This window comes from Sinocyclocheilus anshuiensis, unplaced genomic scaffold, assembly GCF_001515605.1.
Source record: "Sinocyclocheilus anshuiensis isolate Anshui unplaced genomic scaffold, SAMN03320099.WGS_v1.1 scaffold1408, whole genome shotgun sequence".
NCBI classification, from domain to species: domain Eukaryota; kingdom Metazoa; phylum Chordata; class Actinopteri; order Cypriniformes; family Cyprinidae; genus Sinocyclocheilus; species Sinocyclocheilus anshuiensis.
The window spans coordinates 145,550-163,265 of record NW_015547704.1 but is presented as its reverse complement, the minus strand read 5'-3'; the positions used below and the strand labels follow the sequence as shown (position 1 = coordinate 163,265).

General features: G+C 37.5%; 1 protein-coding gene across 2 annotated transcripts in view; it reads right to left on the bottom strand.

The window, feature by feature from the left end:
• The window catches only part of LOC107703970 (dedicator of cytokinesis protein 10-like), a 109,730-nt gene that overhangs the window by 26,566 nt on the left and 65,448 nt on the right, over positions 1-17,716 (bottom strand). For both annotated transcript variants that reach the window (XM_016506781.1, XM_016506782.1), the window contains exons 12-38: positions 17,258-17,503; positions 17,041-17,163; positions 15,457-15,539; positions 15,136-15,258; positions 14,980-15,059; positions 14,693-14,880; positions 13,262-13,327; positions 13,078-13,170; positions 12,862-12,985; positions 12,635-12,756; positions 11,307-11,390; positions 11,128-11,220; positions 9,756-9,874; positions 9,598-9,667; positions 8,760-8,873; positions 8,603-8,674; positions 7,827-7,973; positions 7,541-7,624; positions 5,662-5,758; positions 5,503-5,535; positions 3,842-4,020; positions 3,447-3,563; positions 1,627-1,744; positions 1,369-1,490; positions 1,095-1,209; positions 901-967; positions 755-802 (exon numbers count right to left, since the gene is read on the bottom strand). In XM_016506781.1, the coding sequence (XP_016362267.1) occupies positions 755-802; positions 901-967; positions 1,095-1,209; positions 1,369-1,490; positions 1,627-1,744; positions 3,447-3,563; positions 3,842-4,020; positions 5,503-5,535; positions 5,662-5,758; positions 7,541-7,624; positions 7,827-7,973; positions 8,603-8,674; positions 8,760-8,873; positions 9,598-9,667; positions 9,756-9,874; positions 11,128-11,220; positions 11,307-11,390; positions 12,635-12,756; positions 12,862-12,985; positions 13,078-13,170; positions 13,262-13,327; positions 14,693-14,880; positions 14,980-15,059; positions 15,136-15,258; positions 15,457-15,539; positions 17,041-17,163; positions 17,258-17,503 (2,927 nt within the window). The remainder of the gene's footprint in view (positions 1-754; positions 803-900; positions 968-1,094; positions 1,210-1,368; positions 1,491-1,626; positions 1,745-3,446; positions 3,564-3,841; positions 4,021-5,502; positions 5,536-5,661; positions 5,759-7,540; positions 7,625-7,826; positions 7,974-8,602; positions 8,675-8,759; positions 8,874-9,597; positions 9,668-9,755; positions 9,875-11,127; positions 11,221-11,306; positions 11,391-12,634; positions 12,757-12,861; positions 12,986-13,077; positions 13,171-13,261; positions 13,328-14,692; positions 14,881-14,979; positions 15,060-15,135; positions 15,259-15,456; positions 15,540-17,040; positions 17,164-17,257; positions 17,504-17,716) is intronic.

Below are 17,716 nucleotides of genomic sequence, written 5' to 3'. Positions count from 1 at the left end.
CTATGCACGAACAGCTTGTAACACTCCAAAGAGAAAGGAAAACTTGAAATTGCATCATATGACCCCTTTAAGGGAAAAGATCACATATAGCCACGGTTCAGTAGAGAATACCAAATTCAAAATTTGGTATTCAAATTAAATTTTACATTTTCATGATTTTGAAAATTTTAAAACAAATATTATGACAAAATGAATCAGAATTATTTAAGACATTGCGTACTAAGTACAGTATTACTAATCAAGTCAGCAAGTTGGTGACTGATCATGTTATGCTGGGATAAAAGCAGTTTTGTATTGTATTAAATATACCATTTATTGTAGAAAACAAAAACAAGCTAAAGAGAGTGGCTTTTTCAGAAATGAAATAATTTATTTGACATTTATTGCCAAAGCAGGAATGTCCTATAACTTTCAGGCTTGATTTAATGAACCCAGTGTAATTGAAAACACTGGCTTGTCAAAGTCAATGCAGAGCCTGGCAAAAACTCCCCAGAACCATCAGAACCAATTCTTTCATTTTACTAAATTACACATAATGCATTATAATTTGATTCTCTGAGAGATGTTTATTTCAGAGCACTGGAATTCAATGAAAGTAAGTATTCTCTAACATTCCTTCTCTCTCCCCCTCTTTCGAGCACATATATACAATCAGGGACAGAAAGAAGAGAAAATAAAATAAATGGTGACCCTTACATTCATCCAGACGCACCGGAGCACACATAAAACACAGCTAACTGAGGGGAGATCTTACCTGGCAATGTGACGCTTTCCAAGGAACCGGAAGTGTTGGAGACATAGTCTGTTCAAAAGAGAAATATGAAAACACACAAGGATTTGATTCCTTTTCTTTCTCTTTTATTCCTCCATTTATTAGACTTTATGAAAAGAGTCACTCACTCCAGGATATTGAAGAAATCGCTGATCTCCTGGTGAATGGCTCGATGCCAGTATGAAACCAGCACCTCTGCAACACGGAGAGCACATCATCCTCACAACAGTGTATTATATGTTACAGGACATTACAGATGCTATGAGATTTGAACATGTGCAATAAACATCTTCTTTCAAGGTTCAGTGATTTAAAGTCTCACCCTCTGAAATGGTCTTCATGATGTGAAGGAAACATATGAGCAGACTTCTGGTCTCCACTTGATCCAGTTTGTCAAAGCGTGCACCAAACCCAATGAGAGACTGCGGCCTGGCAAACTGAGTACAGAAATCACAATTATTCTCTTGGTATATGAGAAAAAAACATGCATTCATTCTGTTTGTCTGTTATCTTTTGTTCTGAGTTTCTGTTTTTGTTCATGTGTTATTATGTTGGCTCTATCTGTCTGGCTGTCATTCAAAAATTAATGTACTTACCTTTTCACATCCATCAATCTTCTCACTGTTGCGGTCACTGTTGCTGGGGTTCGACTCGATGCTGATGAGAGAGCCTCTGGAGTCTGCATTGTTAGCGGTTGATACGGCCAATGACGAAAAGGCTGGGGAAAAGCAAACCAGCATAAAAGCAGTCGTTGTGATATATTCCAAATATTCTGAAAGCATGATAGATTTGTGTGAGGAATAGACTATGAATAGCAGTCTATGAAACACATCCGCACACCAACACCTCTATACCTGTAATGGAGTTGAGCACTTCCTTGGAGAAGGACGCATCCATCGAGTTCCCATGGCGTAAAACATGGGTCACCTGACCTGCTAAACCTACTCCGACACTGACATCATCTCTGGAACCCTGTGAAGGAAATATTATTATTTATTGCATGGAATGGGAGAGACGTTGATGCAATTTCAGTCTAAAATAATGGGGAAGTGTTTTTTTAAATCTTGGGGTTGTGAAAATGCAGATACATTTTGAATTTTGGATATGGATTTGTGTGCATTGTTTTCCCCCAAAGTAGCTTTAAAAGTAGCAAAGTTTATAAAGTATCCTGTTTGATCACAAATTTCTTAATATCCGGACTATGTAAGTGTTTGTGTTGAAGGCTGTTGAAACAGATTCCTGCTCCTTTCCTCACTTCACTGTTATCCAGCACTTTCCAGAGACCTCGGCATTAGTGTGCATTCTCAGCATATAATATTCTACTTTGGATTAGATCTTGTATCGCTGATGTCATGTAATGCTAGATTTCTCTAAATCTGTTCCGTACATGTGCAAGTACAAGCTTGAAAACATGCACAAGCCTCAATAACAACCAACATCAGCTTTTTAAGGCAATCCTTGATCAATACCACAACATCTTTGCAGCTCTGGGACAAAGAATGTGGGCAGATGGGGTTGATGCAGAGCACAGTAGACAGAGGTGATGCACAACCTATCCGTCTGTATCCTCACTGCAAGGCCCTTGTCAAACGACAAGCTGTGGAGCAAAAAGTCCAGGAAATGGCAGAGACGACTCAAATAGTCTATGAGACGCAGTGGTCCTAGTTTGGAAAAAGGACTCTTTCTGGAGGTTTTGTGTGGAATTCCATTGCTATGATGATCCCTGGACCACACTGCTGGCTCCTGATGGTTAAGGTCCCTTGACTTCCAAAGCAGGTACTGGCAGATGGAGCTGACACCCGAGGCCAGACCAAAGAAACCAGGGGCTCTGGCAGTGACCATTGGTCTGCTGGTTAATGCAATGGACTTTAAAGTGTCTCTGCACGTCTTCTACCAGGCCATATGTCATGCTAGACTACACCATCACCCAAAGAAGTTCAGGAAACAATGTTCCTTGGACATGTGACTGGGACAGGTGGCGTGGCAACTGACCCTGAGACGAATGCAACACTGAAGAGTTGACTGGTGCCTCGTACCATTTCCGAAGTACACAGCTTCCGGGTTTGGCCTCATATTACATGCATTTAATATGGGATTTTGCTTCCATCACTAGTGATCTTCATCACACTGGCACTCCCTGAACGTCCAGTGACTATGAACAATGTTTGGGTTGGCAGTAATTCAAGCACTACTTTCAATAAGGCAAGTGCAGTTATTTTCTTTCAATGTCTTTTTATGTTGGTAGACTACTGGGCCCCAGTGCCGCTCTTACACCCCTTCCTTTAATAGTTAAGAAGGAAGCTAGGATAAAATGAAAAAATATATTATTCAAAGTAATGCTGGTGGTTTCAGAATTTGTTGTGGGTATATGGTGTGGCCTGGATGAGTGTGAGACTCCCTGTCTGAAATTTTGCTCCAGTTTGCTTTGCATTCAGTGTGGAAGGGCCTTTACATTGCTCTCAGGAATACTTGATTCTAACTGAACAATTGCAGAATCGTGCAGTCAAATATGTTTACAATCTAAATTAAAATTAACAATAAAGTATAGTAATGAAGTATTTAACATTCCTGTTGAAATTTCGGTTCCTGTTCAACTGATGTGAGTTCTTGACAAAAATATAAGAACAATGCTGTTTCACTTCATTTGATAAACGAACATCCTGAGCATGTTTACCTGGTCGCTGGCCGTCAGGCAGATTGGAAACAGATCTCTGAGGAAGAAGCGAGGCATGTTGTCAAGGATCAGACCATAAAGAGGCAGGTACAGAGAGGCTATCCGTGCCTGTTTCTCCTACACACACACAAACACAATACAGTTAAAATCAGTTCACAGACTAACATAAATGGTGCACAACAACTATATACTTTAAATGTTATCACTGTCAAAATTCACCTTTATGGCATAACGGGAGTCCAGTGAATGTTTAGCCATGAGCACACACACACACACACACACACACACACACACACACACAAACAATACAGTTAAAATCAGTTTACAATTCACAGACATAAATGGTGAACAACAAGTATATATTTTATTTAATTGCTATCATTGTCAAAATTCACCTTTATGGCATAACGGGAGTCCAATGAATGTTTAGCCATGAGGTTCTTCAGGCAGGCCAGGGCGAGGTGTCTCAGGGCTTGCTCGTCTTGCAAAGCGAGCCCCAGCTCTCGCAACAGCAGTCCTGTGAGAAAATGTTTCCTGCAGAACTCTTCCGTCAAACTATACTCTGGAAAGTCCACTGAGAGGTAAGAGAGAGAAAGAAACCACATAACTGTTGATGACTGCCCCCTTCTTGATACTCGAGCACACACTATAAGTGTAATCTACAATAAGTTGGTATAAGGTAAATGAGTATTTTGGGGAACTTCTGCTTTTACTTCTTTAAATTTTAAAGCATATCTTAATTTTTAATTCACTAAAGGTTAGTTAGCCATGGAGCATAAGTTACTATGGTGATGGACACTGGTTAAAGCTAACCAACTTTCTTCCTGCTTTAAAACTCAGGGTTGGTGCAAACTAGGGATGGGCGAGACTAGTCGACTAAACTGAACTGCACTAGTCGAAATGTAGAAATTTTAATGTTTTGCATTTGAAAAATAATACTTTTTTTTTTGAAAAGTGAATATCTGAAGTGAAAAACAAAATCATTTCCTTTCACCTCAGACATTGCACGCATGCGTTTTCTTCACTGCGGGCTCAGAGAAATGTCCACTTGGAAGACAAGTGAGGTGTGGGAGCGTATGATTTACTGGTTTAAAGCGGGAAACATTATGAATGAAAGGGAATTGACTTTCTTCAGAAAAGTGTTTCATGTTATCACCATATAATGCCTAATAAAATAGTGTTTATCAGTGCAGCACTGCTTTGTTTACAGCTGTATTTCTGCTTGTCCAAAAGCGCCACCTACTGACAGAGAGTGAATTTGCATTTACATTCATCCATCATTTTTGCAAATTTTAACCATTTGATGGTAAACAAGATCAATTCAGATAATAAGATATCTAGGATTATTTGACACTTTGATTCATAGTTCAAGTATTTCAAATAGATCGCATATAAACAACTTTTTTGACTGTATTCTAAGGGTTTCTTATTTTATACTAGTTGACAAGTCATTTACAACATTTTCATTTAAACAGCAGTGAAATTAGTCGTAGCGCACATCCCTAGTGCAAACTAATTTAAAAATGACCCTGCTAGCCACCTAAACTGGCCTTGCGGTACAGGGACCAGGTGGTGTGGAGGCAGCATCATGCAAAAGCAACCAAAATTTCAGCAACTAATACCATTCTAGAAATGCTCTATTCAAAGTGTGACAATGCATTTATTTTGTGAGTGAACATGTTCGATAATAGGGGGTTTACTGAGATAAAATAAGTATTTGATTTGTCAGGTCATCTCATCATGGCAGTACAGTGGCTACTGGATTATGACTGTACTATAAAGGAATAGTTCACCCAAAATTGAAACTGCAGAATGTTTCTTTTCAAACAAAGAATGTCAACTGGGTTTAAATGTTAAACTGAAAAAAGGATACAAAGTTAGTCTAAAATTAATCCATACAACTCCAGTGGTTTAATCCAAGTCCAAGCATTTAGTTATAGGATATGCAGAAAATTGGCTTAAATGCATATGCTATCCACTAAGCCACAGCTTTGAGGAACTGGTCAAACTTTTACAAATAAGAAAGAAAAGTTCAAAAAAAACACTTAATAGTTACCCTGAGCACTTTGGGTTTCCGGTGATGCCTTGTCTGACAGAGAGAAATGAGACAGAGAATATAAGTGGCGTGGTCTACTGGATGCTAATAGGACTAGGACGTAAGCATGAAGTTACGTGCATGAGACACACAGAGGTGGAGTTTGTGGTGCTCTCTGACCTGTGATTCGTGCAGACGGGATGGGAAGACTCAGAGGGACATAGTGCTCATAGTTACACACTTCCCTAATGAACTCAAACTTCAGCTCACACAGCGTCTGGAAAAATAACATTTGCACCCAAAACACGTTGTGCACACACAAAGTGGTTCTTTAGTGATCATCTTTGCAACAGAGAGCTTCATGAACAGAGGCGGTCAATGAATTAAACAGCCGGACAAAAACACACAGAAATGATACATAAATACATATCAGTCATAACATAGCAAAAGTTCTTCATAACTAGGATCTTTTGATGTGTGGTGTCCTTGTTTTAACGCTAAAGCCGTAATCACACTAGACTTTGAGCAAGTAAAATATCTTCTTACACTGGAATAAACAGCTCACGCTCTAGGATTTTTGTTTCCACAAACCTGTAGCTTTAAAGAGATAGTTCACCCAAACATGAAAATTTGCTGTTAATTTACTCTCCCTCAGGCCACCTGAGATGTATAGGTGACTGTATTTCTTCAATAGAACAGTAATGAAGACTTTTAGCTGAAACCGTGCTCCTTAGTGATCCATAAAATGCAAGTCAGTGGCTGCCAGTTTTTTAGAATAAAAAAGCTCATCAGGCAATGCAAAATTAATAGCCGTGCCTCCTAACGATATATTAAGGTCTTGTGAAGCTAAACGATCAGTCTGTGCAAGAAACTATTATTTACAATCCAGAGCCTCAAGCAAACAGTCCAGAGTGATGTCCAGTTTGTGAATGAATCGTTCTTTGAACAGATTCTTTTTAGTGAACTGGATGAATCAGTTCACCAAATCGGACTGAATCGTCTGAAACAGTTTGCGTCTCGAGCAACACAGATTTACACGTTACTCAATCAAAACTGACTTTCAGACGCCTGACAGTCACTCCGACTTGAAATGAGACAAAATAGCGGCGTATCTGATCCTGTGATGAATGAACTGATTCAGTGCTCCAGTTCCTCCAACAGTCACTGATCTGCATAAACAGTTCGACTCGGACCGAAGGGCCGCTGATATGTGCATTCGTGAACCAAGCACTTGAGTGAAGGGGAGAAATGAATGTTTTTCTGGTTTCTCACTGATTATGTAAAAAGGTGAGTTGATTAAGACAAGTTACTTCACTTTATATGCTTTAGACATGTAAAACATCCACATTTCACATCATTATTGGTGCTTTATTACTATAATTGCATATACATTTTGTCATTGCATGATTACATTAACTGGTGAATCAGTTATTTAAACCAATCCATTGAAACAAACCTGTCCGGAAGAATCAGCTCATGGAAAAGAATCGGATTTCTCTGTTTGCCTGAGGCTGTGGATTACAGGTAATAATGCTGTAAATAATGTTCAGTTGCGCTTCATAAGACCTCAATATATATCATCAGGAGCCACGGGTATTAAGTTTGTGTTGCCTGTACAGTATATGCTTTTTTTGACTCTCAAAGTGACGGCAGCTGTTGACTTGCATTTTATGAATCACCAAGGAACCGCGGTTTCAGCTAAAAATCTTCTTTACTGTTCTGCTGAAGAAAAAGAGTCACCTACATCTTGGGTGGCCTGAGGGTGAGCAAATTAACAGCAAATTACCCGCGACTTTTCATTTTTGTGTGGAATGTTTGTGTTGTTTGTATTGAGCCAAGAGTTGAATCTGTCATGTTCAGATCCTCTACGGGTCACACATCCTCTTGTCATACAAATTCGCTGGTCAGTGTTCACCAAACTTTTATACACAACTAGATGCAAGACTTCTTCATGAGTTTGCATTTCTGGTCTTCTGCGTCAATTTTAATAGAAATCAGAGCACAAAGTCTAGTGTTACCACACCTGAAGAGATACAGAAAAGTGAGGACGTTCAGGTACCTTATTGTCACTGGCTGTGATCATGTTTACGTAGTTACTGATCAGTTTGAAGGTGAAACCTCTGTCCATGAATGTGAAGCACCGCTGAGGATGAGAAATACATATATTTCAATTAAAATTTAAAGGGACACTGTCCAATTTCAAATGCATATGCTGTACAAAATAAATGAACCTATTGATGTAGTTGAACATTTTCTGCATCTATTTTACTTCATTTGAATCTTTGTCGTGCACACATTTAAAAGTGAAATTTTCATAATGATCTCAGCAGTGTGTTGTTCCTGACCTTCACAAAGGCCGCTATGGCCATATTAGCGCTGCGTGTCTCCTCTGCCAGCTCTTTATTCTTCCAGAAGATGTGATCAGACATCGTCATGATCAGGGTCTCCAATCGACTCTGGAAAGATCCAGGAAATCGCTGCGGTCGAGGAAGCTGAGCAAACACATTATTCATAAATTTATTTATACATTACTTATTAAACACAAGTATTAGACACAGCCTGCTGTGTTGCAAGCACTCAGGAAGCTTAATACATCTGCTTTCTGAAACATCTCTTATTTATTCAGATTTGATGGTGTTATGGCGAAAATGTTTAAAGGTAGATCACAGCTGTACTTAAAATTGTCAAGTGTAATTTTACATTTATGTCAAAAGTTTAAGTAAAATCAAACCAAGAGTTCTGAATATGTTCACACTTTAGTTTGCGGACCAGTTCTCACTATTAACTAACTATTAACTACGACTTTTGCCTCGATAAACTACTAATTTGCTGCTTATTAATAGTTAATAAGGTAGTTGTTAAGTTTAGGTATTGGGTAGAATTAAGAGATCTAGAATATGATCATGCAGAATAAGGCATTTATATGTGCTTTATATAATAAACAGCCAATATGCTAGTAATATGCATGCTAATAAGCAACTAGTAAATAGTGAGAACTGGTCTTCAAACTATAGTGTTACACTGATTATAAGTCATTATTTTAGGTTTACTGGCCACTGTTAAAATATAATAGGAGTCGATGATTTAAGCCTGAGTTCACGTCTGTTGGCTCAATATTTACCGTAAGCTTATTTGAGTCCAGCAGATGCTGCGCCATCGACTTCACTATGATCTCGAGAAAGAACCACGAGAACTGCAGGGAACCAAACAGATATCAGTCGACAGGCTTTAAAATGGTCCGTCACTTCTGTAAGAGAGAGATGCTCATGTGAGCTCACCTTCAGGATACTGCGTATGACCGACTGGTCGTTGCTCTTCAGGTCAGAGGTCATGCCCTTGGCCAACTCTTCGTGAACCGTTCTGAAGCCACATGCTTCAGTCTTAAAGACAAACTGGTTAAACAAAAGAGAAACACAAATGTGTCCCATGCTCTCGTTCACACACATAATGAATGACACGTTTCTACAAGAACTTCGCACCAGCAACTTTATTGCCCTGCTAGAGTTTGTCGACCTTTTCTTTAGTCATATGTTTGGTTATATAAAATAAACAAAAATATGCCTCCTTGTAAATCTCGTTTAGAAAGGTTTATGTAGGGGATAATGTACAGTGTACAAGCTCTTTACAGTACAGTATAATCACCGTATGCATCACTTCGGGGAACAACGGCCTTCAAACAGTAGGAATTGCTGTATATGGTGGACTTAATCATCTTTCACACATTGACTATCAAATATTTACATGCTGAATGCTGCAACAGGCCAATCAGAATCAAGTATCCTAGAGAGCCATGTAATAAATAATCTTTCATACACTTAATCAAACAGCCAAAACATATGTGCAGCTCTTTTTTTGCCAGTATAAAAAGAAAAAAATTTTAAAGTGTGTTTATAAGAGATTTGATTTTACATTTAAGACTCGAAATCTTCAAGCTGCGGAAATCTGGCTTCAACCATACATGGATACATGTGTGTGTTTTTTGAACATGCCCACACATCTACACCTATGCTTGCTTATTAGACAAGTTCAGTGTCTCGATCTAGCCATCGGCAGTAACTGAGACATGCTTGAGTGAAATGATACACTGCACACATAAGCTTGAGCCATATAATGTACCTTTATGTAAGAGTGCAAACAGTGGCCCAGGTTCTCCTCATGGCACTTAGCTAAGATGTGGACCAGGACCCTGATGAAAAAGAGGTTGAAATGAGAATCAAATCTGAAAGCGGTGTTGATTGACTGCATACAGAAGAGCGAGTGATGGGGTTGTGTACCTGGTGGTGCTGGCGGTCACTTCATCAGTGTCGTTTTGGGTGAGCACTTTGAAGAGCTGGTTGAAGATAACAGGAAGGAAGCGAATTATGACATGAATCCTCTCCATACTCAGAAGGCCCTGAAAGGGAAAAAAAAACAGTGAGTTGAAATAAAATGGACTGAATATTCACCTGAAAATGTTACATTTTCACAGACATATAGGATGCATATTAGTTAAACAATACGTACACATAATTTGAAACTTTAGAAATTTGTATTCCGATTTCACTTCAGAAGATTAAAAAATCTAGTTTAAATACAGCGTCTTCAAAATTGGATTAAAAATGTTTAGAACAGTTTGCAATAATACTCATTCATAATGGAAATGATATTCATTCATCCATAATGAATTAAAAAATATTAGTGGAAACCAATCTATCTGCTCATCATAGGCTGAAGTGTATGGCTCTGGTCGAATACATACTGTACGACATGTGATAATCATTCTTAGATTGAGAAATATTATTACATTAGAGTGTACAGTGTACTGTAATGCAGTTATATATATATACATAAATATAAATATATATATATATATATATATATATGTGTGTGTGTGACCCTGGACCACAAAAACAGTCTTAAGGGTAAATTTATCAAAATTGAGAGTTGTACATCATCTGAAAGCTGAAAAAATAAGCTTTCCATTGATGTAAGGTTTGTTAGGATAGGACAATATTTGGCTGAGATACAGCTATTTTAAATTCTGGAATCTGAGGGTGCAAAAAAATCTAAATATTGAGAAAATCATCTTTAAAGTTGTCCAAATGAAGTTCTTAGCAATGCATATTACTAATCAAAAATGTAGTTTTGATATATTAACGGTAGAAAATTTACTAAATATCTTCATGGAACATGATCTTTACTTAATATCCTAATGATTTTGGCATAAAAGAAAAATCAATCATTTTGACCCATACTGCTACATATTGCTACAAATATACCCCAGCGACTTAAGACTTTGTGCTCCAGGCTCACATATATTCCTACTGTAGTATGTATTTTGATGCTTATTCATGCCGCAATGAATATTAATATGAAAACTAATTTAAAAATGTCTATCCCTCACAGAAAACAGACAAAACAGAGAAACAGTATAAAATGGCAAAACACAATCTGTCTATGTATTTCTAAAGAAGGAAGTGTAAATTTAAGCAAATAGCATGTAAACAGTTTGGTCCTTGTCTGTAATTTGTGGATCTTCAGTAAAGCATCTTTTGCAAACAGCTACATGTCTAGATAATAAGTTGAATATGTATCGAACGGGTTGCATTTATAGGTAGAACTATGGTTCAGTTTTTGGCCCCTGGTTATCGCCCTGAATGCACTTACTTTAAGGCAGCTGAGGAAGTTTGAGGTAGGAGGTTGAGAGAGGTCTGCCTCTCGGTTTTGGCACTGCTGGAAGAAGCGGTTTAGATGGGGGTCCTGCAAAAACATGCACGGGAATTATGAGATCACAAAATATGAGCAAGATAATGGTACATTGAATGGAGATTGTGGCTCTTTTCAACCTGAGTATAAACTGTAGAAAGCACCAAAGTGGACACTTTGAAGATCGGCTTCCCCCCGTCGACCCACTTCACATCCGAGCCATTCTGCACAGAAGCATGGGGGAAAATAAATAAACAAAAAAGAAAAAAAATACTACTACTATAATGAATCATCATTTGTTGTCTTTAGGACTCCTGTTTTGGAACTTTCCATATACTGTATATGTTTTTGTATTATTATTATTATTATTTTTTACAAATACATTTCTAAGTTTTATATTTACTTATAATATTATAATGTTACAATATAATATAATATAATCCAAAAATATATTACACATACATATAGATATATATCATATTAATATATGAAATTGTTCCAATTTGTGTTCAAGTTTCATATATATGTTTTTACTTCATATGACGGTAACCCTTTACAATAAGGTTCATTAGTTAACAGTAATTAACTGTATTAGTTAACATTAACTAAGCATGAACAATACTTCTACAGCATTTATTGCTCTTAGTTAATGTTAATGCCAACATTTACTAATGCATTATTAAAATCAAAAGTTGTGTTTGTTAACATTTGTTAATGCACTGTGAATTAACATGAACTAACAATGAACAACTGTATTTTTATTAACTAACATTAACAAAGATTAATAAATACTGTAACAAATGTATTGTTCATTGTTATTTCATGTTAGTTAATACATTAACTAAAGTTTACATTAATAAGTTTACCCATATGACAATATATTTCATATATGGAAGTGCAATATATGTACATATATCACATTTGCGTATAGGGTTAAAAACAAATATAATTTTTGCATTCGCATTTGCTCCAACAGAAAAAGAAAAAATCTACAACTTTCCAAAAAATATCAAGAGTTTGGTCACACTGGCCAGAAGAGAGAAAGATGTCAAATATGCAATCAATCCCTTCAGTTGTTGTATTAGAAATTAGTTTTCTGTAATTTAATATCAATGCACATTCATTTTTTTGCTATAGATTTATGATGTTAATAACTTCATCACTGTCTGTGAAAACGGTCCACTCTGAGTTCTGGTTCATGTGACCTATAAAGCTGCCTTCGAATCACTTGCTGCCCTCTTCATCCTTACTTTACATCATCATCATCATCATCATCATACTAATATCTGTATATATCTATCTTCATGGAACATCTTTACTTAATATCCTAATGATTTTTGGCATAAAATAAAAATCTATCATTTTGACCCATACTGCTACATATTGCTACAAATATACCGTACTGTATATATCTATTTTCTTTTTCTAAACGGTCTGTTTATTTGTTTTTCTGGATTCTTGCACTCACTTTGGTGGACGAAGGCTCTTTGATGTGTAGATATCCATCAGGCAAAGTGCACGAGACTGGAATACTGAAATCCTGAGAGGAAACACGTCCATCCTTCAGAAGAGGCAGCCACGCATAGCCCACTGTAACATAAACCAACACACACACACACACACACAGTCAAAGAACGACTGCACTTCACCACACACAGCACAGGAGAACGGGGCTTGATGTGCATGCGCAGATACCTGGAGTCTCCAGAGCCTCTTTCTTCTTAGAGCTGGTCTTGGCATTGATGTCACAGGTCACATGATAGAAGGAGAAGAGTAAATGGTGTTTCTCATGAAGATGTGTGGGCAGCTCAGTCTTCACCTGATCAAACACATCACGACAAACATTAAAGTACCCATAACTTTCATCTGAATGGAACCTGTGAATGAAGCTGCTAAAGCACTTTTGCAAACCTCATCATAAAAGTCTGGGTTCTGTGAGTGATGCAGAACGGTGGAACAGGCAGTCGTGGTAAACACCGGACCTCCTGGCTTTCCATAGATGCACTGCAGAAATTGATTTACAGCATTTGTTTTCACGAGTCACATTCTAAAGCAGACGTTGATGGAAACTGATGGAAACTTGTGTTTATGTAACCTTAAGTGGCTTGGCATGTTCTTCATCAGAGCTTCTGAACTCCACGTAAACGGCAATGTTTCGAGCCTATCAAATGAAACAAGAACAGACACAGCATGACTGTACACTGCATGCTAAAGAACGAAGAGCGGAAAACCGTAAAGAATCCTTCATTAGACCTCCAGCAATTGCAGCATGTTCAGTCAGAAGTTAAAACTGAGTTTTGGTGTAAAATATTTAAGCCAGTATTGCACCAGTAAAAAACTAGTTTCAGCGTAACTATGCATAAGCTAAATATTTTCAGAAACCTCTGAGTGACGGCTGCAATAAAATAGTAGATTGATTCGATTCAATCAATAAGCTCATGTTTTTTCTGACTTGTTAGTGATCAAATCAATCTAAACGCAGCACTTCCCCTGACCGAATATGCATAATTGCATATTATATTATATTATATTAGTGGTGTTTGCTAATACAAGCAGCAGTACTACTGTACAATGGCTTATGCTTAGGGTTTTTTTTCTTTCCCACAGCCATTTTTGCAATGACACTTGTTGAGAAAACTGTCAACACAGCATGATGCATTAAGATTTTTTGATTCTCCCAACTATTAAACTCTTAAAAATTGTCACAAGTAACACTACTTTGTTTTGTCAGGTTGAATTTGTTCGTTCACTAAATGCAAAATATCTCATTAAGCCAATAAATTCACCAAGGCAATTACAGCTTATTTTCAATTAGTAACACAATAAACTGATCTATTATTTTAGTAACCATATTTTATAGGACACTGACCTAATACGATATCTTAGTTTCCAAAGGAACAATCGCCTTACAAAGGGAAGATATACGTTTTAGAAGCTTGTACATAGACCTTGACACACAAACCTCAAGAACGGTGACAGCCAAAAAATGTAAAAGGACACAACAGATAACCAACAATAATGACGAAACAACAACAGATGTTTAGAAAAAAGTCAGCAAATAGTAAAATAATAATCCTATAACAGTAACCACATCATTTATTCATGCTGTAATGCATGCTGGGATCTCTCAAATCCCTTGACATTTTGGTCACGCTTTAGTTTGGGGACCATTTCTCACTGTGAACTAACTATTAACTGTGACTTCTGCCTTAATAAACTCCTAATGCGCTGCTTATTGATAGTTAGTAAGGTAGTAGTTAAGTTTAGGTATGGGGTTTAGGATTAAGAGAATAAGACATTAATATGTGCTTTATAAGTACAAATAAACAGCAAATATGTTATAGTTAATAGTGAGAATTGGTCCCTAAACTAAAGTGTTACTGAAATTCTTAATTCAGACAGCCTTGTTTGTCTAGTTGGGACAGCATTTGGTCTGACATGGGTACGTTTACACAGATTTAAGATTGAATTCACATTTCGCAGTATTTGCGACTCGAAAGGTCCGGTGTGTATGTGACTTCCTCACCTTTGCGAAGCTCTTCTGGCTGTCATACTTGAGGTGCTTGGGGTAGATGTAGATGTGATTCTTGTAGACTCTGTAAGGCTGAGCAAACTTAGAAGAGTCCTGCAGGAACTCGTCCACCTCCACCGTCGGAGCGTGAAGACCGCAGTCCTGGAACGGCCTCAGAGCCACACACGAGGACGTCACACAGTCTGAGGAACATGTGCATGCATGCAGGTGAGTGTGACCAATAACATTCAGGAGCAAAATTGCATTTGAGGATTTGAGGACGTTTGCTGTATTAGACGTACTGGGACATTCCATGGGAACACAGTCCACGTTTATTTCAAGGTTTCCAGGGATGATCTGGAGTTTACTGGCCTTCTCTGCCCTGTAAAAAACACTTGATTTTACTGAGGTCATTTATGATCACGTGTGCTTCGTGAGCGTGACTGCAGAGTCTGTACCTCCTGTACTCTGTGATGAGCTTGATGAGGTCTTCTGTGGAAATCTTGTTGCTCTCCTGTTTGAAGAGCGGAGAGAAGCGACTTTCCCGGTCCACTGTGCCCTGGTTGTCCTTAAATACTGACCTGGATTATACAGACGGAAGAAATGTTATTAAAACCTTAAACCGCATAAACACATTTCATTACACCAAATACACAAAATGTTATTTTTAGCAGCATCATATGACCCCTTTAATAATCTTCTAATAGTGCAAGAGCTTGTTGTTGAGCATTTGTTGTGGCAAAGCTGAAGTACCAGGGAATGGATTGGGATTCACTCACCTTACAGACCAGGCAAAAGGCATTCGGTACTTTCCAAGTTTGCTACAGAATTGCTTGTTGGATTTCAGCATCTTTTGGACAGTCTGGAACAAGCAGAGAAACGGGATTTCAATGTATTTGAGGGAACAAAATGAATGAGGAAATCTCCACTTACTACAAAACTTAGATCATAGAGTTAGTATTTGTGCTTAAAGCAATATTCTGTGTATTTATCCTTTTGCCACATATAAAAATGTCTAAATGGCATTACTTTAGTGGCATTTAGTGACAACAAAAAGACATTTGCAAACAAGTGCCCCAGTGCACAAAAAAAATTATTTTCACCCGAGATATAATATTATTTGAACATGTATTTTTAATATTCTAAGACCATTAAAATGTTGTAATTAGAACATTATTTAAAGGTCACAAAAACATTTCTTACAAAGTTCTAAGAACTTTATTTTTTTTACATAATATAACATTACTTGAACGTTTATTTTTAATATTCTAAAAACATTAAAATGTTTTTTTTTTGTCATGATTAGAACGTTAATTAAGGGTTACAAAAACATTTCTCATAATTGTTTACACCTAAAATGTTATTTGTACATTTATTTTTAATAACAATATTTCTTGTTGTGATTAGAATGGCATTTCAAGGTTACTAAAACATTGTTCTGCTAATTTTATTTGTATCCAAAATATAACATTATTTTAACATTTATTTGTAATATTCTAAAATCGTTTTCTCTCAACATAAAGAACATTCATCAAGTACAAAAAGCATCTTATAAAGCGGATAGTTCCGGTGCTTGATTCTGATTGGCTGAGCCGAAGCTGTTGTAAATTACTCTACAAACATACACCTTTGTTTACGTTTGTGTGTTGCTCGACAACCACTTTGTTGGAACCACAACTGTTTCTGAGGAGCTACATTGTTTGGTGGAAGAATACTGTTTTTATTAATATCATTACACTTTATTTGCTCTGTTTTATTTTGTGAAACCTTACTACGTATATGGAATAACCGTTTTATAAAAGCAATAACCCCCGTGAAGCCGTGGTTTACAGTGAATTTATAACAGCTCCGCTTCGCGTCGTGCCTAACAACGGCCCTTAGCTGTTATAAATTCACTGAGCTTCACGGGGGTTATTGCTTTAATAAGGACCTTCTGAGAATGTTGATCTCAGAACGTTTTCTCGTTATAAGGACATCAATTGTTACAAAAAGTAAAAATAACGGCATTTAGACGTTCAAAGAATGTTGTTCTAAGAATGTTTTCTCTCAAAGTTATGAGAACATAACTAAAGTGATAAGTATGTTCCATAAACATTACTAAGAATGTTTTGTCCTAACATTTATATAATGTTAGTGAGAACGTTCCCTGTTAGCTGGGATAGCTGAAATTGCGGGATCAACTCCATATTAATATGTATTTAGAATGCAATGTCATTAAAGTTTCTGTTGGTGTCCAGCAGGTGGTCAGGTGTACATATACTTTTGTCCAAATATATATATGTGTATATATAGACACATTACATAACCTTTATGCATTTAGCAGAACTTTATTCAAACAGCAGACAATCGTTTAAATGAAATACCTTGCTGGAATCTGTGTTTTTAATGTAGGGTTCTGCACCGCTGGAAATATTTCCCATCAGCACTTTCTCCACCCGTGCCACCATCACGATGTCTGTGTGCGGGTTTGTGATGGAAAAGATCGCCTGCAGGAACGATCAACCATATAAACCACTTAAACACACAGTGACACTGGCTGTGAAAGCACATCTCCACATTCAAGGGCTCCTGCGCTGTTACCTGACTGGTGAAGTGCAGCCAGTTCTCCAGCTCTGGGCTCAACTGGCAGTCCTTGCTTTTCTTCTCTACAGGCGAGCTGAGGCCATTTTCCTGCGGAGCACCATCCGAGCCTTGATCTCCTGCACTACCAGAGCTACTGAGCATCTGCCGCACAACCTCGTGGTTTAGGTCCATGTGGAAGTCAGCGGAAACCTTCCTGCCCTCACGGATGTCCAGCAGAGAAACCGACACGAAGAAAGGCTCGATCTGAGGAGAGACAGCAGTGCTTTAGCATACGTATATGCAGATTAATAAATGATACACTACATATGGCTGAGTCTATATGTTTGAGCACCCTATTTGTCTACTAAGTTTATAAAGCTTTTTGCAGAATTGGCAGAAATGTTTGTTTTTAGTACTGGCCTACAGAAGCTACGTAAGATCTTCAAGTATTCCCCACAAGACAGAATGTATATATAT